This window comes from Pteropus alecto, unplaced genomic scaffold (genome assembly GCF_000325575.1).
Source record: "Pteropus alecto unplaced genomic scaffold, ASM32557v1 scaffold86, whole genome shotgun sequence".
Taxonomy (NCBI): Eukaryota; Metazoa; Chordata; class Mammalia; order Chiroptera; family Pteropodidae; genus Pteropus; species Pteropus alecto.
Window position 1 is genome coordinate 19,715,555 of NW_006442109.1, and position 23,406 is coordinate 19,738,960.

The following is a 23,406-nucleotide window of genomic DNA, read 5'->3' on the forward strand; positions in this document are numbered from 1 at the left end:
GGAACAACTTTCTCTCTCTGTTCCACACCATTTGCCTGTCTGATGACCTCCTCTTCATCTTTCAAAACATAGCCAGTATGATCTTTCCTTCTTTAGCAACTCTCTCTTGTAGAGAGAAGTAACTTTTTCTTCTTCGTGTCACCTGTTTTCTTTATGCACAATTTTTTTGCTTTATCAAACTAAATTATAGTTATTTAGTTACATGGCTATATCCTTTTAGATTAATAAAATTTTTGAGGGTACTGGCTTTCCTGATCTCTGTCTCTCTAGGGCCCAGCAATGAATTTGACATATGAAGTTTAATGAGTGCTGAACTGAATTAAACTTAGACAAAAATGACATTTTGGAACTAAAGACCATTTATATTGAGTTGCGAGTACAGAATTTTCCCTGAGCAATTTGGAATTAAAAGGTAGGTAGTGTTCTGTTTTCTCTGAAGCATGACAGTATTATGAAATTATTGAGATATACACACCAGGCAAATAAAAGAATCACTTTTAGAATTCTCTTTATGCTACATTGAGTTCTTGGAGTCTGATAGAAGCAGCAGAAATTTGATTTATTAAAAATTATTACAGATTACTTTATCAAGCTCTATCTGGGACATGCGAAGAATTTACTTTCAATTATGAGTATTCCCTTTTGTGAAAAGGAGTTGGGGATTTTCTGCAGTATTTTTGTGCAGTCCTACAAACCTTTTATTTCTTTCTTAAAAATCTAAAGTCTACAGCCATGCCACCCTGAACATGCCCGATCCCGCCTCATCTCAGAAGCTAAGCAGGGTTGGGCCTGATTAGTACTTGGATGGGAGACCACCTAGGAAGACCGGGTGCTGTAGACGTAAAAAAAAAAAAATCTAAGATAACAACATAATAACCTAAGAAAAGATTCCTCTTATAAATGTTTTTGAAGGATAAAACTCAACATTTTTTTCTGAATTATTTCATCATTTAGTTTATCATGTACATTTTGAAAGGGAAATCACTGCTGTTGTTTATATCTACTTTTCAAGTCAAACAGTATGGATTTTTTTTTTTTTTTACCATGTAAAGCACTGTCATAGAATTCTCATTAGGATGCAATGAACTGATATATTTCGATGAAAGGATTTAAAGGATCGGTAACTCAATTTATAATAGACTTAATGTCTCTACCAGATCACGGAGAATTTAACTGTTTAATGATGTCCACTCATTACTGCTTTTGAACATAGCTCAGTGTTTGGGGTAAGGTAAGTAGTTCTGTGTGATTCTCTAACAGGCATAAAGAGAAAAGTAATAGCTATATTTAAATTAAAAAATTTTAAAAATTCAGTGTCTCATTTTCACTAGTCACATTTTAAGTGCTCAAAGGGCCATGCGACTACTGGCTGCTGTATTGGCTGGAACAGTTCCAGAAAACGGTAATGGCCTCAGGTCTTCAGCAATTATTTGAATCTGGTGCTGCTCAACACAAGAAAGACAAAGGAACTTTAGGCCACAGTTCATCTCTGCCTTTAAAAAGGTAAAATGAAAATGTGATTTTGAGATCATAGATATGCGTTCAGAGAAATAACAGATGGGTGGGTTTGAGTGTAGGCTCTAGAAGGCATTGCGAGGTAAGACTTTGAGTCCTGAAAGTCCAAAAGAGTCTAGATAGGAGTTAGAGAGGACTATTATGTGGGGGAAATGGCAAAAGCCCAGTAGCAGGAAGATTCAGGGTTTGGGTGGAAAACCAAACTAAGTGGGACCAATACCGGGTAGTGATTAATAATTTATGCTCCACAACCATGCTCCTTGGGTGCCAATCACGACTCTGCCACTTGCTAATTGCTAGACCTTAGGCATATTATTTAACTTCCCCTTTCCTGTTTCTTTGGTTATAAAATAGGGATAATAATATCTCATAGGGATGTTGTGAGGATTAAATGAACTAATACCTATAAAGCACTCAGCATAGTGCTTACTATTTAAGTGCTCAAGAAATGTAAGCTGTTGTTATTAACTAAGTGTGACTATTTGTTCTTTGGAGTTTACCAATAATAAACAAACAAGAACCATTCTGTTTAGAACTTGTATCTCAAAGCATTGAGCCTAAATTTATATAAAACAATATACATTCTAAATGTGCAACCATTCTCAATGTTTCTGAGCCTTAGTGTCCCCATTTGAAAATTCTGGAATAACTTAACCTACTTTAATGGAAATTAATGGAAAATTAAAGTAATGGAAATTAAAATGAGCCCATTTAGAAAGCAGGATCTTTCCACTTATTAACTGTATGTAGCCTTGGGAAAGTTACTCACCCCTGTGAGCCTCAGTTTCCTAATACACAAGGTAAGAGGGTAATATTATAATCAAATATATATGTGAAATGCTGAACACAATTACTGTCACAAAAATGAGCAAGTATTAATTTTTGAAAAGATCTTAAATCTTAATGGCTCAGAGACCTCCAGCAGCTCAGTAAACCTTTAGATTAAAGGTTTCTATGGCTTGACGTTTACAGGCTTTTTTTGTATTTCTTAGTACTACAGTCACTTCTGCAGGTAGTCACCAGAATCATTTTTCACTTCCTTATACCTGTGGTTACAAAAGGCAGACAAACAGGAGCCTCAAAAAAGGACAAACCAACCAATTTAAGGGAAGGTGGAGGGTTATTTACATGCACTAATACCTGAGTAATGACTCCAGTCTTTCTCTCTTAGGAAAAAGTGAACTGCAGTGAATTTAAGTGAACCATCGGAAATAATTTTGCTGTGGAAAAGATAGCTTGCCTTTCATCTCATTGCTTCAAGAATTAAAAGTACAGTTAATTTTTTTTTTTTACCTTGCAAGACTAGATTTATCTGTACATTCTAATTAATTGTACTATTCTTTATTTCCACAATACTTTATGATGAAACAGATCTACCAATCACTATATTTAAGACGGTGTGTTTTCATTTGATGATTTTCAACCACTTTTTCATGATCATTCCTTAGCTGTAGGTCATAAGGCTTTCCTTTGTGACACTCGAGAGATTTTCTTCACATTTGCAGCTGATTTACTGTAATTTTTACAGAATTAAAGATCTCCACGGTTTGGTGACCATTCAGAACCTGGAACTTTTAGAAAACTTGCAATATCAGCCAACGCATTCACAGGCCAAGAAAAAAATTATGGTAATATTCTTTGTTAGAGTTCTATATTAGTTTCCTAGGGCGACAGTAACAAAATACAACAAAATTGAGTGGCTGAAAACAACAGAAATTTATTCTCTCACAGTTCTGAAGGCAAAAAGAACAAAATCAAGGTATCAGCAGAGCCCCCCCGCCCTCTGAAGTCTCTGGGGGAAAAGTCCTTACTTGCCTCTTAACTAGATTCTGGTGGCTCCCGGCAATCTTTTGCATTCTTAGGCTTGCAGCATCATCATTCCAGTCTGTTCCTTGTCACATAACCATCCTCCCCATGTCTCCTCTGTCTTCAAATCTCTCTCACTTTATAAGAACACTAGTAATTGGATTTAGGGCCCATCTCGACCCAGCATGACTTCATCTTAATTTTATTATGTCTGCAAAGATCCTATTTTCAAATCAGGTCACATCCACAGGTACAGGGGTTAGGACTTTAACATATCATTACGGGGGCAGGGGGAAGTTTACACAATTCAATCATAACACATTCCTTTTATTACGAGACAACACCAAAAGTATAATGAAAATGATGAAAATGTATCCTTCACATATATGCCAGTTGGTATTAGAGGTACAGTTTATGGGCATGTACAAGAAAATTTTATTGGTCATTATAAGGCTTGACATGCATTGAGCTCCTACTCTGGGCCAGGTCCTTTGTTTGGTGCTAGAGATACAAGAAAAAGTCACCAGTCCCTTCTCGGTTGGCGCTCATTCTCATAGCCTAAACTGGTACTGTGACTTTGGTTATGGTAACAGTCTTATATTAATGAAGTAAGCAAACTAGTTATTCTCATCACCTTAGTAAGAGAACTTGCGGAAACCACCATTAAATACACAGTTTTGTTATATACTGCCCATTTCAACAAAGCCTGTAAAAGTTGAGGGGATTACCTCTTTGCCGAAGATGAGTTAACTTTCTTTTGAAGTTAATTACTTCTTTGGAACATAAGGGGAAAGCAAAATGGAGAAAAAAATCAGACGGAAAAAGGGTATGGTCCTCCCAGCTGTTTTGACTTCCTTGTTTCACTCACCAGCACCCCTCACCAAGTATGAACCAGAGATGTTTGTTTTGCTTGGGTGCCCCAAGGTGCAAACACACTTATCACCAACACTTAGAGTTGGCATTGTAGGTAGGTCCTTATTTCCAAACACTCTGGACATACTTTATGCAATTACAGGACTGTTTTAGAATTTGAAAGAGATTATTTACTGTCAGAGTCCAAATATCTCATTTTTAAAGGTGAAAGAAGGCTAGATAATGAGACGACCAAGGCCATGCAACTATAGTAGTCAATACTGGAAGCTCCATGAGAATTGTGACCCTGTTTGGGGTGACTTTTATATTCTCTAGCCTAGCATGTGCTAGAGAATCTGTTTGTGTTTGAGTGCTCAGTAAAAGTGTGCTGAGTGAATGAAACAATTACTTGAATAGTGAATGAATGAGTCCAAAGTATACCTCTTCTATTTTTTCTACTGCCATAATGATCTCCAATTTTTAAACAGAGTAAATATTCTCAATAAAAAGCTTCAAGGTAGTCTGACAAATGTTCACACAGCATCTTTATCCATGTGCTGTTAATTATTTAAAAGAGAATTCTTTAGTTTGTGTTTCACATTATCCAATATCCTCAGCTTCTACTCTCAACATTTTTTAGGTCTTTATACCTTTTATAGATTAAGCAGAGGACGAGGAACTAAATCACAGATCTTGCTGCCTTGTTCACCCAGTAAGCCTTTTACAATAGCTGTTATCTGGTCCCAGCTGTTGTGCTAAATTTAGGATTTTGGATTATCTGTAACTGTTCTTTCTGTCTCCCATTACCAAGGTTAATTGAAAAGTGATTGTAGAACAAGGAAAACTTCAGTTCAGAAAAGAAACTGCATAATACAGTATTCAATAATATCAAAGTCAAATCCACTGGCAGTTAACATTTGTAGCCATTAGGTAGATTAAGGAGCTGTTGCCATTTGTCAGAAGTTTCATCTTAATAATGCCAGAACATTTCCTTGAAAATAAAATGTTACCTTCCTGTATGTTCTGCCCTGTTTTGAGTAGTTACAATCTTAGAGTTAAGGCAAATAATTGCAGTTGTAACTGTAATTTTATAGTATATATCAACATGCCTAGAAAATATTACAATTTTCCACAATAGAAATTTCATGTATTTGATGGTTCTGAGGCCAAAAAAAAAATGCAATTTCCAATCTTGTACTTTACAAAAATTTTTCTAATATAAAAGTAATACATGCTCACTCACTGTAAAACCTTGAAAACCACAGAAGGGTACAAAGACCAAAGTTAAACATATTCTAATAATTTCCTGTTGTGATTCTTGTATGCAAAATTATTTCTAAAAACAAAACAAAACAAAACTTTTTTTTTTAAAGAAACCAAAGAGCATGGCAAATTTAGTACTTCTTGCCTATTTTGAGCTCACAACCTCGTATGTACCTTTCCTGTAAACTGAGTAGCTAATAGCTTCAGTGCTTGTTAGGATTGCTTTTTTTTTTTTTTAAATTACAGCAGATCCTTGTCATCTGTTTGTGTTTGAGTGATGACACAACATCACAACATGAAATGCAATGTCACATTGTTAAGCTGAACAAGAAAATTACAGCTCCCCAACAATAACACCGTGTCAAAAGTGTCCTCCTGGCATGAGTCAGTGTTTTAGATGTTATAAAAGTTATTTTTAGCACAGCGAGTGCCTCTGGAGCTTGGGTTCTGAATCCTACTAAAATCTCTAAAGAGTTGGTAAAATATAGGCTGAGGGGCTGTTCCCAAACTCCCCAGTCCCTGATGCGCATGGCAGCCTATTCTCCTGCCCCAAACACGTTAGACTTGGTTCCACTGTGCTCTGCAATTCACTCGGGGCTCGGTCACAACTCTGCGCCAGCATCCCGTGTGGAGGAGGAGACTATAATTATCCTCCACGTCTGGGGCAGGCCCTCGGATGACATCTCCCCAGTTACCCTGTGCTCTAATAGCGCAGCTCGGATTCCTGGTCGCAGACGCGCCGCAGCCGGCTCAGAGCGCAAGCAGGAGCAGAGCGCGACCCGAGCGTCCCGCGCCTCTCGGGCCTCCCGGGCTCCGCCGTCCGCACGCCGCCGCCATCCCCAGTACCCTCGCAGACGACTGGCACTTGCTCAGAAACCCAGGCCCCCCAGCTAGCGCCCCGGGGCGCGCGGGGCGTTGCCATAACAACCGGGCGTCCGCCGCGGAGGCCGCCGGGGAGGAAGTGACGAGTGGTGGGTTGGCTGTTGTTAGGACACGTGATCCGGGCAGTGTTTTGACAGGGCAAACAGCAGAGAAAGAACTGGGCAAGCGAGGGGGACCGGGAGCTGGGGCGCCAGAGCTAGAGACAGCGGGCGGGCGAGGAGCTGGCAGAGGCGCAGGGCAGGCGGGCCGGCCGGGGGCCGCGGGGCTCGGGTGCGAGTCGGGCGGGGCGAGGTGCTGAGCGCTGGGAGCGGAGCGAGGCTGCAGCTGAGGCGGGGGTGGATGGCCACAGGGGCGCCGAGGAGCCGTGTCGGGCTTGTGGTGTCGGGCCCCCATGGTCCCCTGACGCAGCCCCGGGGGGCGCTGCGCGCCACACTCCGCTCTAGCCGGCCCTGCGCCTCTCGGAGCCTCGGGTCTGAGGTGGGAGTGTGATGTGAGTCGCCGGGCGAGCAGCCGAGAGAAGTGCCAAGAGGAGGAGGGATCGGGACCGGAGAGAAGAGCGAGTTAGGCAGCAGAGGTCGGCTGAGGGAACCATGAAAACAACTCTCCGGCGGGGAGAGGGGCAGGCGCGGCAATCGGTGCGGCGGGGCTGAAGGAAGTCCCGGGCCGCGCGAGACGGAAGGGGCCCGCAGCGGGCTGGCTGCGCAGACCAGGGGCGAGCGCCCATCCGTGCACCCCTCCCCGGGGTCCACCTCTGGCCTGGCCGCTCAGAGATAGGGGTGGTAGGGGGCGATCCTTGACTGCCCGGTAGAGTTCGTTCGGGCTGGGGGCTGGGCGCGAGGAGATGACTCGCGTTGCTTTCTGACTCTTATTGTGTAAACTTGGCCGCAGTTGCGGTAGGAAGGCTAGCCAAAGGGTAATTACACAGGTGAGGCCCCGCGGAGTGGGCGGAGCACTTGGGGAGGCGCCTGGGGGTCTTGAAGAGTTTCCTGCGCCCAGGCACCAAGTCGGAGAATTTCTATACCAGCTACTGCAGAGGTGCCACTGTTCCCAGCGGCGTTTTTTACAAAGGGGTTAGTTAGTCTGTGTTGCTTGATTTTTTTTTTTTCCTTGCCTGTACCTCCAGGTTATAAATAGATCTTCCTTTTGGTTCAGAGACACTGTGTCAAAGAAGGACACTTTGGCCTGGAGAGCACTGGGGCGGGGAAGAGGGGTGCTCTGTCTGGAGGAGATGGGGGAGACGATGCAGAAAGAGTTTTGTTTTTTCCAAACCTGCTGATGGTGCTGTCACTTCAACTAGTGCCAGGAAGAGGCCTAACTGTTAACAGTAGTTTTCTTGCAAGGTCTGCGTGTAAGAGCAGGACCTGATTAATTTTGTTTTGGTCTCTTTTAGCGTTTTGCAAACTGCAGTAGCCACAGAATCAGCGGCGAGCCTGTTGAAAGAACCCACACGTGTATTTCACAGCCCTTTGGGTGGAAATTGAATGTGAAAATGAAGCCAGACCGAGGTAAATGATTTATTTAAGTAGGTTTTGGTTTTTTTTTCCTGTTCCCCATTTTAGAAGCGTTAACCTCATTCTGCGGCAAGATCAGTTCTTTGTGTATTACATATGATTACTTGTTTGTGTTACAGATTCCAGCTGGTAAGGTAGAGAAGGGTACATGGAAGAGAGAGTTAGGATCTAGGTGGGAGGATATTCTTTAATACTGTGAAGGAGTAGTTTCCAGAGAGATTCCAGTGTAACTCAAAATGAAATTGTCAAAAACAGAATTTGCATCTGTTGCCACAGTACTTGGTATTTTAAAGTAACATTACTCATTTTTAAGTAAAATCAGTCTGACTTCAGTTTTAAAGACGTTTACAATCTTTTTCAACTTAAGAATTTGAACTTGATAAGTTGACACAATTTAAGATTGAGTTGACAAATATTATTTTATTGTTAGTATTGCTTTCATTAGCTGACTTTTTGTGCTTTAGGCAAAGTCTAAAACTTTGCAAAGTACTCCAGGGCCTTATTCAATATATCAGTATATGGACAGTTAGGGCTGTTGAAATCCCTAGTGATAAATAAATGTTATTTCCTTTCCCAACCCGTATTTTTAGGACTTATGAGAATAAGTCCTGTGTTTTTTAAAGACTTCAAAGGAATTGAAAACTCATTTATCAATTTTTTTTTGAATAATGGCATGGCCAAGATGAGATTTTAATATAGTAATAGTGAGGTGTGAAGGCTTTTCAGTCAGATGGAGATTTGTTTCCAAGGAAGATTGTAGGAAGAGGATTATTGTAAAGAGTTGGACTAGATGACAGAGTTCCTTCCAAATCTGAGACTTTGGGAGTAGAAATGTTAATTTATCTTCATATGAATTAGATACTCATAAAGATATATTAAACTAGTTATTTTTTTCCGTATGTTTTTTCCAAAGTGGATTAGAAAGACAAATTTTCTTTTCTAGTTAAAATACATCTTTGGTACTATGTTCTTTAAAATGCACTAGAAAGAAGTAGAGAAAGGCATATTTAATTTAGTGGCTTAAATTAATTTCAAGTGTTTGGCTGTTTCTTAAAATCAGCTATTTATGCATAAGTATTAGCAAGTATATTGCTACTAAGCAAGTTGTTTGTGTAGAATGCCAAATTTATTTAGTCTTTTAGATTACATCAGTGTCTTTGGGAAAATGGCACCAAGGTCAGTAATTGCATCTCAGAATCAACAAGCAAATAAAATCAAAGTCGCTATTTGTTTTGGGTTGTTTTTTTTTTCTGTTGGTCATAAACAGTTTAAAAATATTTGCACACAATCTCTGTTTTAGCCAAAGCTAGCACTAACCACAATAACGTGTTAGTTATACACTTACATAAATTATTAGGAAAAATAAATTTATTCATCAAGACTCCTAAAGAAGTGACTTTCTCCCCTTTAAAATTGTATCTTTCTTTAACATTATGAAGTAAAAATGATAGGATGGCAAGTTTACTATTGTAATTATATTTCATGGTAATAATATGAGTCCTTAGGCCCATGGCTTTCTTTTGACCAGATCTAGAATAAGTAATATCTTTTACTTTGCAAAATAGTATAGAAATACTGTAATAAACTTTCACAAAACAAACTTACCCTTGCAATGTGCAATATGTTCTTGTGTTTACTGTTCTGTTTCTATTTTTAAAAATTGGTATTCCCACTCATTGAATTGATTTCTTGACCTGAAAGTTGGAAAGGCACAGTTATGGGCTACACTTTGCTAGAGGACAGTAATACTTCATTTTTTTCTACATTGGTGTTGAAGAAACTGTTCTACATGAGTGAATTTTCTGGATAATTGAAACTTTAAATGCCAAAAATATTTTCAATTATAATCATGATATGTGGACAGAGCTCTAAAATACTTTGTCCTTTAAAAAAATAAAGGATATATGGAATCGATGTAGTTTAATCTTCACTTCATGAAAAAGGGGCATTGTAACGAATTTCAACTTTGTATTCTGTCATGATCTAGAAATGTTCTAAAGAGATATTTACATTTCTAAGGTTTTTTTTTTTGTTTTGTTTTGCCTCTACCTTAAACCTCTTCAGCTAATATGTATTTTTTTGATTTGATTTTTAAAATTCCCATGCTGTCAACAGTCTGTTGCTAATATGCTTATTTTTGCCTCCTTTTAATTTTACCATTTTTAGTCTCTGGGCTAGAGAACTAGGTAACCGTGCCTGACACTGAGGAGAACCCTTCAGATATTCATTCAGAATCTGAGTAAAGTGTATGAATAAGTGTAGAAACTTTGAGATGTTTGCTTAGTGAACTATCAGATAAGTACAATAGAAGCCTCTTATCCTACATGATTGGGTATAATGGTTGACTAGTTGAAAAAGCGAATTTAAGTGAGAAATTATAAAAAGTAACAGCCTTAATTATCTCACTTATCTTTCAGTGTTGGATCAAGGCTCTTTTTGGGGGGTGAAATGGAGTCTGTTTTTCAGAGTTAGATATGATTTTTTTTGTATAAACCACACCAGTAATATATACCTAAGATTTCTAGTTTTGATTTCTTTAAAGTGAAAAAGACTGTACAGAGGATTCTGAGGATGGAATCATTTAAAGGTTTTAAAAATTAGTATTTATTGTTTCACACAATTTTAGACGTGTCTTGTATATATACACAGTCTACAGGAATTTGTTTGGGGGTGAGAGGGAATATACATCAAAATATACTTTTTCCAAAGCATTCAAAATAATTTTCACAGAAATAACTTTTTTTGTACTCATTTCATTGGTTTATATAATATTTAAATAAGTTAGTTATTCTTGAGTGGAATAAACTGGTTTGGGAACAAACACCAGATACTAGTTACACGTACAACTCAATTAGTAGAACTAAAAGCTGTGCAGGCAACTAAAAAATACAGTGAGCCCTTACAAATATCGTCATGGAAATTGTGACTTTAAGCAAAACAGAGTATAACAACCAATTTTACCATAGGCTAATTGATATAAACAAGAGTTAAGTTCCTACGGCATTTTTGTGGTCACAAAAACATCATCACACTTCTAAATAAACACTCCAAACATTTCTGATATTAAACACTGAAATAAATGTGAGCTATGTATACATTTAAGAAAGAGTAATAAAAACAAGGAAGATAATTGTTTTCTAACCCAGTTATTCCAGTTCAGGGTCGTAAGTAGCTGGAGCCTTTCCCAGCAGCTCAGTGTATTAGGCAGAAACCACCGTGGACAGGATGTCCTTCCATTGCAGGCACATCACACTTACTCAGACTGGGACAATTTAGACATGCCATTAGCCTCACATGCACATCTTTGGGATGTAGGAAGAAACCAGAGAAAACTCTTACGGACATGGGGAGAATATTCTAACTCTACACAGACAGAAATGCTGTCTGGGAATCGATTTTTTTTTTTTTTTCCTCATCAACATTATAATCAAACAACATTATTCAAGGACCTGCTGTACCCTACTAGCTACTAGTGTCTGTTAGTTTGCTTTTATGGAGGGTTTGGAAAGCATTGGTCAATCTTGACTGTTGGTTAAGTGAAAGTCAGGAGAGCTTTCTACTGTACTTTCAGATAATCAAGCTGTTACGGTGTAACATGATGGCTGCATTTCACAGTAGTCAGTAGTGTTTTACCGTTGTCTGAGGTAAACATTTTTTAAGTTTTTGAGCAGTTTTATAACATTACTTGAGCAGTACTAAAGTGCCACAGATGACACTTTGATGTTGTCATTAGCACAGTCTTCGGAATCAGGCTTGTATTTGTATCCTTGTTGTATTACTTGCTATCAGTGTAATCTTCATAAAATTACTTAAGCACTGAGAGTCTCAAGTTCTTTGTAAAATAATTCCAACTTTTCATAGTTGTTAAAATGAAATATGACAGTGTTTGGCACATAGTAGCTATAAATTAAGTGATAACTGTGATCATAATTAAATAAGACATTACAGATGCTTGTATGTTGGTCAGTTACAAAATATATTCAACTCAGATAAGGAAATAATTCAAAGTACAATAACCTACCACTCACTATTTTGTTTTGTTTTATATTCAGTTATTCAACCTGCTAAGGCTCAAACAGATTTAATTGACTTTTAATATATAGTTATCTGAGAAAAATATAAAAACTGCAGAAGTATGCTTGTCACATATGTGTAATTTATTTCTTTATACCGTCATTTGTTATTACAATTATAGCTTAATTTCTCTATGTAAGGGGTGACATGGGTAGACTAAGCTTCCTGGGAACAGATTTTTTAATGATGTTACTTACTGAGTAGAACTGGTCAGCTCTGTACTCCATCCTGTACTCAGGGATGAAAAGTTTGGACCTGATCCTAGATGTGTATTGAACGTTCACTGTTTCAAGAGAAGTCTAAAGTGTGATCTTCATGTAGAAGTAATTAAAACATATGTTATAAATGTATAGTATTTTTAATTTTATTTATTTTTGAATGAGTAATGTTTTTTCCTTATAAAAACATGTTTCAAAATAATGTTTTGATTTTAAAAGTTCCCAAAGTTTAAAAGTCTTAAGTTTATGGTATTGTACAACAATCTGAGGAGAATCAAAATCTTTTTAATTTAAAAGATAAATGCCAATTTGCTATGCTTTATGCTTTGGTTATAAAGCTTTTTCATCAGACATTTCTAAGAATGTTATCTGAGTTTATTAACTGTTCTGAAAGATTAAGGCCTATAAAATCTAGTAAATCATCAATAAATTAATAATTTAAACATACTGTGTTTCAATTCATATTTGAACACATTGTAGGGCATTTATGATTCTTAAGTAACAACTATTTGTGCAAAACCTGTTTTACATGGAAATACCAAACTGATTTTTTTTTTTTTGAGATTAAAAATGAAAGGAGTGCTATCTTAGTTTTTTCAAACCCTGCTGTAGAATAAATGTTCGTTTCCCTCCAAAACATTGTATGTTGAAACCCTAACCCCCAGGTGATGGTAGTAGGAAGTGGGGCCTCTAGGAGGTGATGAGGTCATGAGGGGGGAGCCCTCATGAATGGCATTAGTGCCCTTATAAAAGAGGCCCAAGAAAGCTCCCTTACCCCTTCTACCATTTGAAGTTATAGTGAAAAGGCAGCCATCTATGAGGAAGCCAGCTCTTACCAGACACTAGATCTTCTGGCACCTTGATCTTGGACTTCCCAGCCTCCAGAACTATGAAAAATAAATTTTTTGTAAGCCATCTAGTTTATGATATTTTGTTACAGCAGTCTGAACAGACTTAAGGCACCCCTTTCCTGATTATATTGCTAATTTAGGCTTTAGCCTTATTATTGCAATGGCTTTTGAACTTACCTATCATTTAATGTAACCCTGTTAACCTCAAACAATTCCTTCCTGGGCAACTGAAGTAGGAGAAAAGAAGTGGTAAGGACTAGAAAAATATAGGAAGGGAATTAGCTGCATTGCTTACTGGTTAAGAATAGTTCATTGTTAGTCAATGTAAATCAAACAATAGAAATGACAGATGTTGGCAGAAATGAAATGTTGACTAAATAGAGCAGCCTTTTACTAAATTCACAGGTGGAGGTGATGGTGTTAGTTATAACAGCTAATACTTGTACATACTGTGTGCCAGGCACTTTTCCAAGTAGTTTGCGTATATAACTCATTTAATCTTCACAGTTGCTCAAGGAAGTAGATGCTGTTGTCATCTCCATTTTGTAGATAAATGAAACTGAGTCACAGAGAGAAGTTTGGTAACTTCCCCATTGTTACACAGCTAATAAGAGAGCTAGCCCAGATTTGATGTCAGCTCAAGTACATGCTTTTAACTCTCTGATTGGTAACACTAAGTTTTGTTAAAATATTATAAAATATTGGGACCAAACTGGTTTAAAAATAAGCTCAAGGAAAACTCAAAACCAATTTGGTAAGTATTATGATCTTGGAAAGCTGCTTATCTTCTCTGTTTCACTGCTTCTTCATCTTTACGATGGGGGATGTGATAGTACCTTGCCTTAGGGTTATTTTGAGGATTAAATAAGTTAAAGTATGTAATGTGCTTGGATAGTGGCTGGTACATAATAAACATTCAAATGTGAACTGTTACTGTTATTGGACATATTCTAAATTAAGAGATCAATCATTTAGGAAAAGCTGGGAGGACAAAAGGGATAATTCAGCTGTACATGTTTTGTATAGTCACTGTAATCTCAAGTTAAAAACCAGCTACTGTTGGTCTATTATCCATTTACATTGATAGGTCTTGACACATCAGGAGCTGTCAAATAATTGCTGGCTTGATACAACTTCTGAGATTCACATACGAAAAGAATTGACATAGAGGTTCCTGGTCTATGTTTTTGCCTGTCATCCAGTAAGAAGGAAATGATTTCAGTGGATGGAACACTGTCATTCAAAGGAAGAGAAAAAAGATAATTGGAAGGCAAATTGAGAGGCTAATGTATACATAGAGGGTGACTAAAAAGTCGATTTTCTTTTCAAAAAGTGAAGAAACCTAGGGGGCCTGATCATTCTGCATTGTGAACTAGTATAGAAAAAATTAGTTGTTAAACGAAGAACATTTATATTTTTTTTGCCCTTTTCTACTTTGTAACTAATTATGCTAAAATTTTCCCTTTATTTGAAACTGAGAATTTTAAAAACTGAGGGAATATTAAACTTAGAATAATTTAATAATGTTTTTGTAATAAAAATCAAAATTGTAGTACCTAGAAACTATTTCTCAGTGTGTAAACCAAAATCAAAGTAATTAATTCTGTTTTTGCTCAAATGGGTGAAAAATATGAATAGTTCCTTGATTACATCAGACTTTCTTACTAAGCTGAAACAGGATGGACTGGGTAAAAATGTCAGTAGTTAGTAAAAACTATTAGTAATCCATGTGCAATAACAGAGATACCTAGCAATAATCTATTAGACAGTAATAGATTAGACAGTTGAGTTTTCTCATACTTTCATAAATATATGAAAGATACTCATCCAGAAAAATTACAATAAGGCTTTTTCCATTTCTTCCCTTTGTTGACTATGCTTAGCCTCATTGGCCACCTTTTAGGTGTTTAGTTATCACTCAGGGTCTTATATGCACTACTTCTGCCTAAAAGCTTTTCTCTCCAGCCATCACATTGGTAACTCCTTGTCATTGTGCTGATCTTGGCTTAAGTGTTACTTTTCAGGAAGACTTTCTCTGACTACCATGTCTAAAGTGCTCAGTTAATGTTAGCTGCTGTTATTATTTATTAAATTAGATGTTCTTTGCTATTCTGTGTCTCAGCAATCTCGTTTCCTTGATAAATATTGTAGTGCATCTTGTAATTTTTCTCTCTTTGTTTATTGTCTGTCTCCATAACTAGACTTTTAATTTCTGTGAGAGTAAGAACCTTGTTTCTTGTTTACAGCTGCATTCCCATCACCTAGCAGATACATGGTAGATGCATTGTAGGTGCATAGGAGGTGCTTAATATATATTTGTTGAAAGAATGAATGACAAGTATGTCTCAATGTTTGTGGATTAAATAGGAGTAAAAGCAGATGGTTAGCTATCGTTGATTGTTTTACTGACACCAACTGAAACTCTGCCAGTTAATGGATTTGTTTGAATTATTGACTACTGGCTAATACCACAACTTTATTCTCAATTAAAAAAATAGATTTAAATTATACTTGTCTACAATTTACTTAAAGGAAAGTTATATTTTAAAATTGGTTAAATCTCACTGAATTGAAATAAAATGATGTAAAATAACTAAGGAGTAGGCAAAAACTGTTTGGTATAGGTGTTCTCCCAGTTTATATACATCTGCTTAACAAAGGAACCACACACAAACATTTGCTCTCCATCCACCATACTGGATTTGTTCCTGTTGCTATTTATGAGAGAGGGAGAGGGAGATGGGTTAAATTGGTTGGAGAACTTTAGGTTTACAAGGACAAGAAGGTAGGATAGGTTAAAAAGCAAAAGACTGAAAGGATTTTGAGTTTAGGTTTGGGACTCATTTTGTCACTTACAGGTTTTATGACTTAAGTCCCAAACCTGTTTTCTTGTCTGTGAAATGTGCAGAGCTCAAAGTGTTTCTGTAGAGCTTCAGGTAAGATAATGTGTCAGAGAACTTTGTTAGCTGTGGAATGCTGTGTGTATGTTGACTAGGTTACCCTATGGGCAGGAATGTTTATACAGATGAGCAGAGGGCCAGATGCTCCCAAGCATAGCCAGCTGCATCTTAGTTGGGGCCACTCTGTCTAAAAATATCCATTCACACAGTGTCTGATTTTTATTATTTTTAAAGTTTTCCTTTGTTGTCCTGACATACCAACTAGAAATTCATTTAAATTAATAAATGTATATTTAGTTATACATTTTTGAGGACTATTGAAATGATGACCATATTTTGATATAATATTAGCTCAAAGGTGTCTTTCTTAGTAGCATGCTATAATGCAGGAAGAGTTAACACCCTAAGGCTTTGCAGTCAGACATAGAGAGTCTGACTTTAGCACTTATCAGCCAAATGACCTTGAGCAAATTACATACTTTAGTTCTTTTTATCTTAACACCATCAACCTTAAGGATTGTGGGAAAGAACTGAGAACCTATGGTTTAGCACCTAGCATATGCTTGGCGTAGGGTAGGGATTGGTAAGTGTTTTACTTCCAAGGATATACAACTTGGATCAGCTGCACTGAGAAAATGAGGGCTCTGTTGTGAAGGCTAGTAAAAACAGGCAGAAGAGATCAACAGACCTTTATCTTGTCACTCTGAAACTTGTATTCTACAATATTTAACCAAAGGCACTCAAAACCAGCATTGAACTATATATTTGTAATGCATATGTAATGGGAAAGAGAAAGTAGGTAATTGGAGCACACCAACGATTTCTAGGTGATGATATACCGTAATTTAGAGCAGCACTAGGGCAAAGAGATCGTGGCATGGGTGGACACAAAGGAGGTTGATGGAAAATATGAGAATGGTGAGATCGTGCCCCAAATTGCTTTTTTCTTTATTTCAGAATATTACTTAGGATTGATTCAGTGCTTGGAGCATGGCCCTTCTGCTACTGTGAATTTAGCAGAATTCAGACTAGTTCCATGGTGCTGCAAGTAATGACCATTCTAGGTTAAGAAACTTTGGTAGGTTAGCCTGGGAATCTAGTAATAACTCACATTATTTATAAATAATAATATTTATTACAAGTATAACCATTATTTCAACTTGAAATCTTATCCTTTTTGGAAGCAGAACCAATTTATAGCTGAGGACTAACATTTTAAATTAATATGAAGTTTCCATTTTTATTTTCCCACTTACCAAACTTATATATTCTTGAATAGAGTTAAAATTTGGTATCAATATCTGAAATCAGGCCATTTATAAAACTTTATTCTGACATCTAGGAAATCATGGTTTGTCACATTGTCTGGTGGGCCATTTCTATTTAAATTTATAATAGTAAGAGAATGTGTAATTTTAGCATTAATATTGGCAAATTGCTTTTTGTTTTTGAGGTTTGGTCTTAAAAATAACTTTAGGTTAAAGCTCTATATCATATTTGGTATACTTGATGAAATTATGATTTATTCATTTTATAAAAGAATTATCCATAAGGACTTCTTTAAACCTGCCTACTTTATTTGCTCTGTAATTTAATTTACGTCTAATTTTTTAAAATTTCAAACCCATGGAAAAGTTGGAATCGTACAAGTAACATTCTAAATACCTTTTCATGGCTTGATTGTGAACATTTTACCACTTTTGTTTTCTCTCTCACTAAATAGGTAGATAGGTAGATGAGACAGACAGACAGGGGTTTCTTTTGTTTTTTATTTTTTGTTTTTATAAGTCGAGAGTAAGTTGCAGACATCATGACACTTAACCCTGCGTACATGGATCTGGCTGGTATGTGAAAGCTGATTTTGTACTTTTCTTCCCAATTCTGCATCAGGTTGTTTGCTTAAAATCAGCAGTAGAAGTTGACATTGCTACAAAGCCAGCTTTTTTTCATCTGGAGAGCCAATTGTTAAACATTTATCATCACCCCACTGCATATATCTCCTAAAAATAAGATCATTCTCCTACATACCTGCAATTCCGTTATCACACTCAAATTTAACATTGACACAATAGTATTATCCAATATGCAGTTTATGTTCACATTTCCCTAGTCATCCTAATATCATCTCTAGTCATATTGCCTTTTAAGGAAGCAATTTGCTTCCTGTTACAGAAAGCGAGTTAGATCCTGATGTTGGACAACATTTAGAAAGGTTTGAGAGTACACCATAAAAATACATGAAGGTAGAAGTGAATAAAATTATTGGCTTTTGGGGGAAAAGTTAGGTCATGTAAACTGAATAGTTAATTATGATTTTAGCTGTTTTTCGTTATTTAGCTTTAAGGAAGCATTACTTCAATAAAGTGGTTTTAAGAGAAAAATGACTGAAATTTCAGGATTTTTTTAAATTGAAAACAAATTATGCTTGAACTAGGAAGAATTTTATTTTTAATCTTAAAGTTTCAGGCTACCTCTCTGACTTCATTTCTTAGTATTCTTCTAAGGTTCCCTGCACTTTGGGCACATTGATCTTGGTGTTCTTCAGTCACCACAAGCACACTGATGCCATGGGGACTTTGCGTTTGCTGTCCCTTTCTGGAATACAAGTCTCATGACTGTCTTTTATTTCGATTGACTTTCTGCTCGGTTGTCACCTCCTCGAAGAAGACCTCCCTGATCATCCTATTAAAGAGTACAGCTCAAAAAAAAAGAGTACAGCTCTTTCATTGTCTCTTTACTCTGCATCATTCTTCTTCACAGTCCTTATTGCTGCTTAACCTGATGTTCTATATTTATTTATTTGCTTTTTTCTCCCCAATAAGAATGTAAGCTTCATGAGGGCAAGGACTTAGTGATGTTTGTTTACTGCTGTTTCCCCATGTGTGGACTGGTGCCCGGCAGAAGAACTCCCCGATCATCCTATTAAAAAAGACAACTCCAAAAAAAAAGAGTACAGCTCTTTCATTGTCTCTTTACTCTGCATCATTCTTCTTCACAGTCCTTATTGCTGCTTAACCTGATGTTCTATATTTATTTATTTGCTTTTTTCTCCCCAGTAAGAATGTAAGCTTCATGAGGGCAAGGACTTAGTGATGTTTGTTTACTGCTGTTTCCCCATGTGTGGACTGGTGCCCGGCATTTAGTAACTGCCCAGTAAATATTTATTGTTGAATGAATGCTTGCATGCATTTTAGTATCTTTGTGGTATAGCATAAAATTTATTATTATTGGAAATGTTATGTATTCTTTTTCTATGATTTGTTAGTTTTGTAACCCTAAGAATTCTCTAGTGTCAGTTTTTGTTTCTAAATGGGAATATTTATGCCCACTTCTCAAGGTTATTGTGGAATCAAATGAGATAACTACACAAACATAATGCAAGACACTTGATAACTGAATAAATGGTAAAAAGTAATGTCTGCTATCAGACTTCATAGGGAATGATTAATTTCAGCTGGAGTGATTAATTTCAGAGCAGAAGCTGTCTTTCAACAGAGACAGCAGCTGTATTGAGCCTTAAAAGACAAGTACAATTTGGAAAGATGGAAACACAGAAATCAAGAGAGAAAGAACTATTAGAGAGGACATTCTGAACAATAAAGATGTTCAAGGGATAGCATGTAGACTAAAGTAATTGGAAGAGTTACTGCTCCACTTTCTCTTTGCCACTGTTCTTTGTAATATATGAGGGATTAGTGTTCCATTTTATGAAAATTCTTGGGACTGTCAACATAGCACACGATGCTGGTAATACCATAGCTATTGTTTTATGATACTCTCTTATAGTGTTATAAATTACACTATTTATTATAAAGTAGTGTTATAACAAATAGAGGAGACAAAAACAGGATGAAGTTAGAGATTCCTTCTCAGTCCAGATAATTGCTGACAAAAACTTTAACTGTGGGATGAGAGGCCCCTATACCTTCCAAGCTAATGTGAGCTGCGAGAGCAAGAAGATCCCCAAAATACTGATAAGCTTTCCTAGCTCTGTGAAGGACAGACTGGACATGTATCCTTTCTCTTACCCAACTAAAGCTTTAAGAAAAAAAATTTTGGCCATAAGAGGAGTTTGTTCAGTGTGTTGTGATAGAGCACAAAGCAAGAAATCTTAGAGTCCATCCTTTACAATTCCTTTCTTTAAAATTGTTTCTCTGGAAATGTATATTCTTAAATTGGCATGCTCACTATTCAGAAGTTGGGATAAGGAAAAATACCTAATGCTCTTGAGGAAGTGTATCCAGATATTATTAATTATTGCATTGATTGCATGCTGGTCCTGGAGGCATATTTCTGTGGTCCTGCATACAACGACCTGGCTTGTGCTCTGTCTTGTAGCTTATGTTGCAGAGTTCAGGTATCTGCCAGGGGACTCTGAATGTCTAACAATGAAAAAAAATCCTCAGGTTTCATGGTGGTACATACTAAATTCCATTATGGAGAACTAGGACATGGAAGCGCTTTTGTTATTCTGAAATTTCTTTCAAAATCATGCTATTGCTAGAATGCAGAATTGGAAAGGTCCTTAGAGAGTAGAGTATGTGTCACTTTTGTTTTTACAGTTGAGGAAACATGAAGTTCAGAGGAAAAAAACTAATCTGTCCAACTACAAACATAAAACTCAAATTTCCTGCTAACCAGTTGAGTAATTTCTATACACTACCTCTAGCAAGAGCAAAACTGCCCCTAGGTTCTGGCAACAGAAATGACATAGTGGTCATCCATCCTTCCTCAAGGAACTTGAAAGAAACAAAGGCTAGGTGATTTTATTTTAACATTGTTCTCCAGTTAATATATACATACTTTTAGAAGAAAGTGAAATGGTAATAGACTTAAAAGTAAAAGACATATTTCATCCTTGAAACTAAGATGCTAAAAAGAAAAATAGAGTATGAATAAATTAGAATTTAGAAATAATATCTAAAATTAAAAAATCAAGAAATAGCAGTGTAAGCTTATTATTTTGAAATATAGAAGAAATCTGTCTTTACTTTTATCATGTGAAAAACAGGGCTAGTAATAATACCTATAACTGGCATCATGATTAAATAAATGAGGTAATCCATGTAAAGTGCTTAGAATTGTATTTGATTCTGAAGAAATATTCAATAAATGTCACTTCTTATTGTTAATATATTAACATTTCTTCAATGAATTAGGTAAGTACACATTCTAAGTGTTCTGAAGGAAACACAGAAGGTAAGGGGATGACTGAGAGCAGGGATAAGCCAGCCCTCTTTGGTCAGGACGATCAGGTAAAGCTTCTCTGAGAAAAGTCAGGGGAGAACAAGTAGGAGCCAGCTGTGTAAGGAGTGAAGGGAAGAACATTCTAGGCCAGTGGAGTAGTATGTGCAAAGGTCCTTAATTTAGGAAGAGCTTGGCATGTTCTAGACACCGAAGGCTGACCAGGACTCGTCACACACTTTGTGCTTCATCTGTTCATTTTAGACTGTCTCTCTCACTTTTTGTTGTTGTTGTTATTTGTTCTCCAAAGGCAGAGACAACATCTGACTTATTGCCTGCTGTGTTTCTCACATCTGTCTTGGTGCTTGGCACAGGGTGACATTTATTAGAAGCTTGAAAAAAACATTTAAGTGCCTGTTGCGTGCTTGATCGCTGTCAGTGCTTCATGGTGAGGAGTTGATCTTCCCCTCCATTAAGAGAAGAATAAGCTAGGACACAGTGAGTCACATATGGACACTTTTTTTAAAAGGACATTTGAAAAACTGACACAGTTGTGAAGTATTTAAAATATCATATCACAAATTCTATATTTTGACTTACATCGGTGATTTTCATGAAATAAAAATTCATTTAAAAATTAATTTGAGTTAACTGTTTTGTACCTCTATTTAACTGTACTATGAAGTTCAGATTTTTTTGGAGAATGGGATGGATTAAATGCTACCTGGGATGGTCTTGGTTTATGCCTGTTGTTCTTGTGTCTGATCCTGTTTCACTCTAAATGTGTCACTGTTTGGACAAAGAATTTTATGGTCACCCTAATTATTAGCCATTTTACTGTTGTGCTAGTGCAGTCAAAGCTTGGCTTCCATTAACATGTACAATAGACCCTTGGACAATGCCGGGGTTAGGGGCACTGAGCCCCCACTTCATGCATTTGAAAATTCACATATAACTTTTGTATCCCCCCAAACTTAACTACTAGTAGCCTACTACTGACCAGAAGCCTTACCAAAAACATAAACAATTAATTAACACATATATGTTATATGTGTTATATACTGTATTCTTACAGTAGAATGAGCTTACAGAAAAGAAAATGTTATTAAAATCATAAGGAGACGGTACATTTACAGTACTATATATATTTGTTGAAAAAAATTCTCATATAGGTGGACCCATGTAGTTCAAACCTGTGTTGCTCAAGAGTCAACTGTATTTCATTCTGTATTTAGATAGCTTAAGTATAGCCTGAGGTAGACAATTTGCCCCAGCTGTGTTCTGTGGGATATTGCATGGAATATTTTATAATTTATATAGACTCATTACTAAATCAGGGGCTTGACAACATGGACTGCTTGCTTTGACTTAGTTTCAGAGATGTTTGATTTCTAAAATGTTTCTACCAAAATGCATATATTATGACAAAATGTTCTTTTATTCAAAGTCATCTGAATTCTAATGAACAGCGCCTTCTGCAATAAATATTAAATTAGTGATTACACGGTATATTGATGAAATAACATTTTTAGAATTTACGGTTAAATACAGTAAAACTTTAGACAGCTAAATTCCTTTCCCTTTCATCTCTGAAACAAATATTCATTGAGCACCTGCTATGTACTTGGCACATATGTACTGGAAATACAATGATGAGCAAGAACTAACATGGCCTCTGGCCTCTGGCCCTTGTAGTCAAATGTAGTCTTTTTTGACTTTTTTTTCCTGAGTCAGTGGACAAATCAAAATTGGAGGTTACCTTGTGCTGTTTTGGAAGAGGCATGAAGAATGGCAGGTAGAGGGAAGTAGGATAAGTTCTTCAAGAAGAGAAAAGAGTACCAGATGACCTGCACAGACTTATGGAACTTGTTACCTTCAGCTGTTCTTTTGTATTTGTGGTGGTCTCAAATATTTTTGGTTCGAGAATGGGTGTGTGTGTGTGTGTGTGTGTGTGTGTGTGTGTGTGTTTGGGTGTTCTCTTTTTGAGAATGAGGAATGAAATTTATTCTCAGTAAGTGCAGATTTCAAATGAGGTTTAGTTCATGAGGTCTTTTTGGTTTCCTCTCTGCGCAATGCCGCTGGAACCTTTCTGGTGAGAAACTATTGAGGTATTCAAATGATAAGTATTTTCCACTGGCTTGCTAGATGAAATAACTGTATAAAATGAAATATTTGAAAATGGAGAACTTTGATGGACAAATGGACTGTAGCATATGTGTGAGGAAAAAATTCCTGTCTCCCTCTACACAAAAAGGTATACTCAGTAGTTATAGAATTTGTACATTCTGAATCCTCTGGGGTCTCTACACATCTGTGTCTCTAGTAGTGTAGTGCCACCTCTAGTAAAGAA

General features: G+C 36.8%; 1 protein-coding gene and 1 pseudogene across 5 annotated transcripts in view; both read left to right on the forward strand.

Moving 5' to 3' along the window:
• The first annotated feature begins 722 nt into the window (after window positions 1-722).
• LOC112469638 lies at window positions 723-841 on the forward strand (annotated as a pseudogene).
• Window positions 842-5,605: 4,764 nt separating this feature from the next.
• The window catches only part of FAM214A (family with sequence similarity 214 member A), an 82,438-nt gene continuing 64,637 nt past the window's right edge, over window positions 5,606-23,406 (forward strand). For 2 of the 5 annotated variants that reach the window (XM_006920348.3, XM_006920347.3), the window contains exons 1-2: window positions 6,461-6,892; window positions 7,709-7,823. In XM_006920348.3, the coding sequence (XP_006920410.1) occupies window positions 7,808-7,823 (16 nt within the window). In that variant the 5' untranslated portion in view covers window positions 6,461-6,892; window positions 7,709-7,807. Of the gene's footprint in view, window positions 6,408-6,460; window positions 6,893-6,922; window positions 7,389-7,708; window positions 7,824-23,406 lie in introns of those variants that run through there. The other 3 variants (XM_015596083.2, XM_015596081.2, XM_025038911.1) reach the window with 3 other exon arrangements.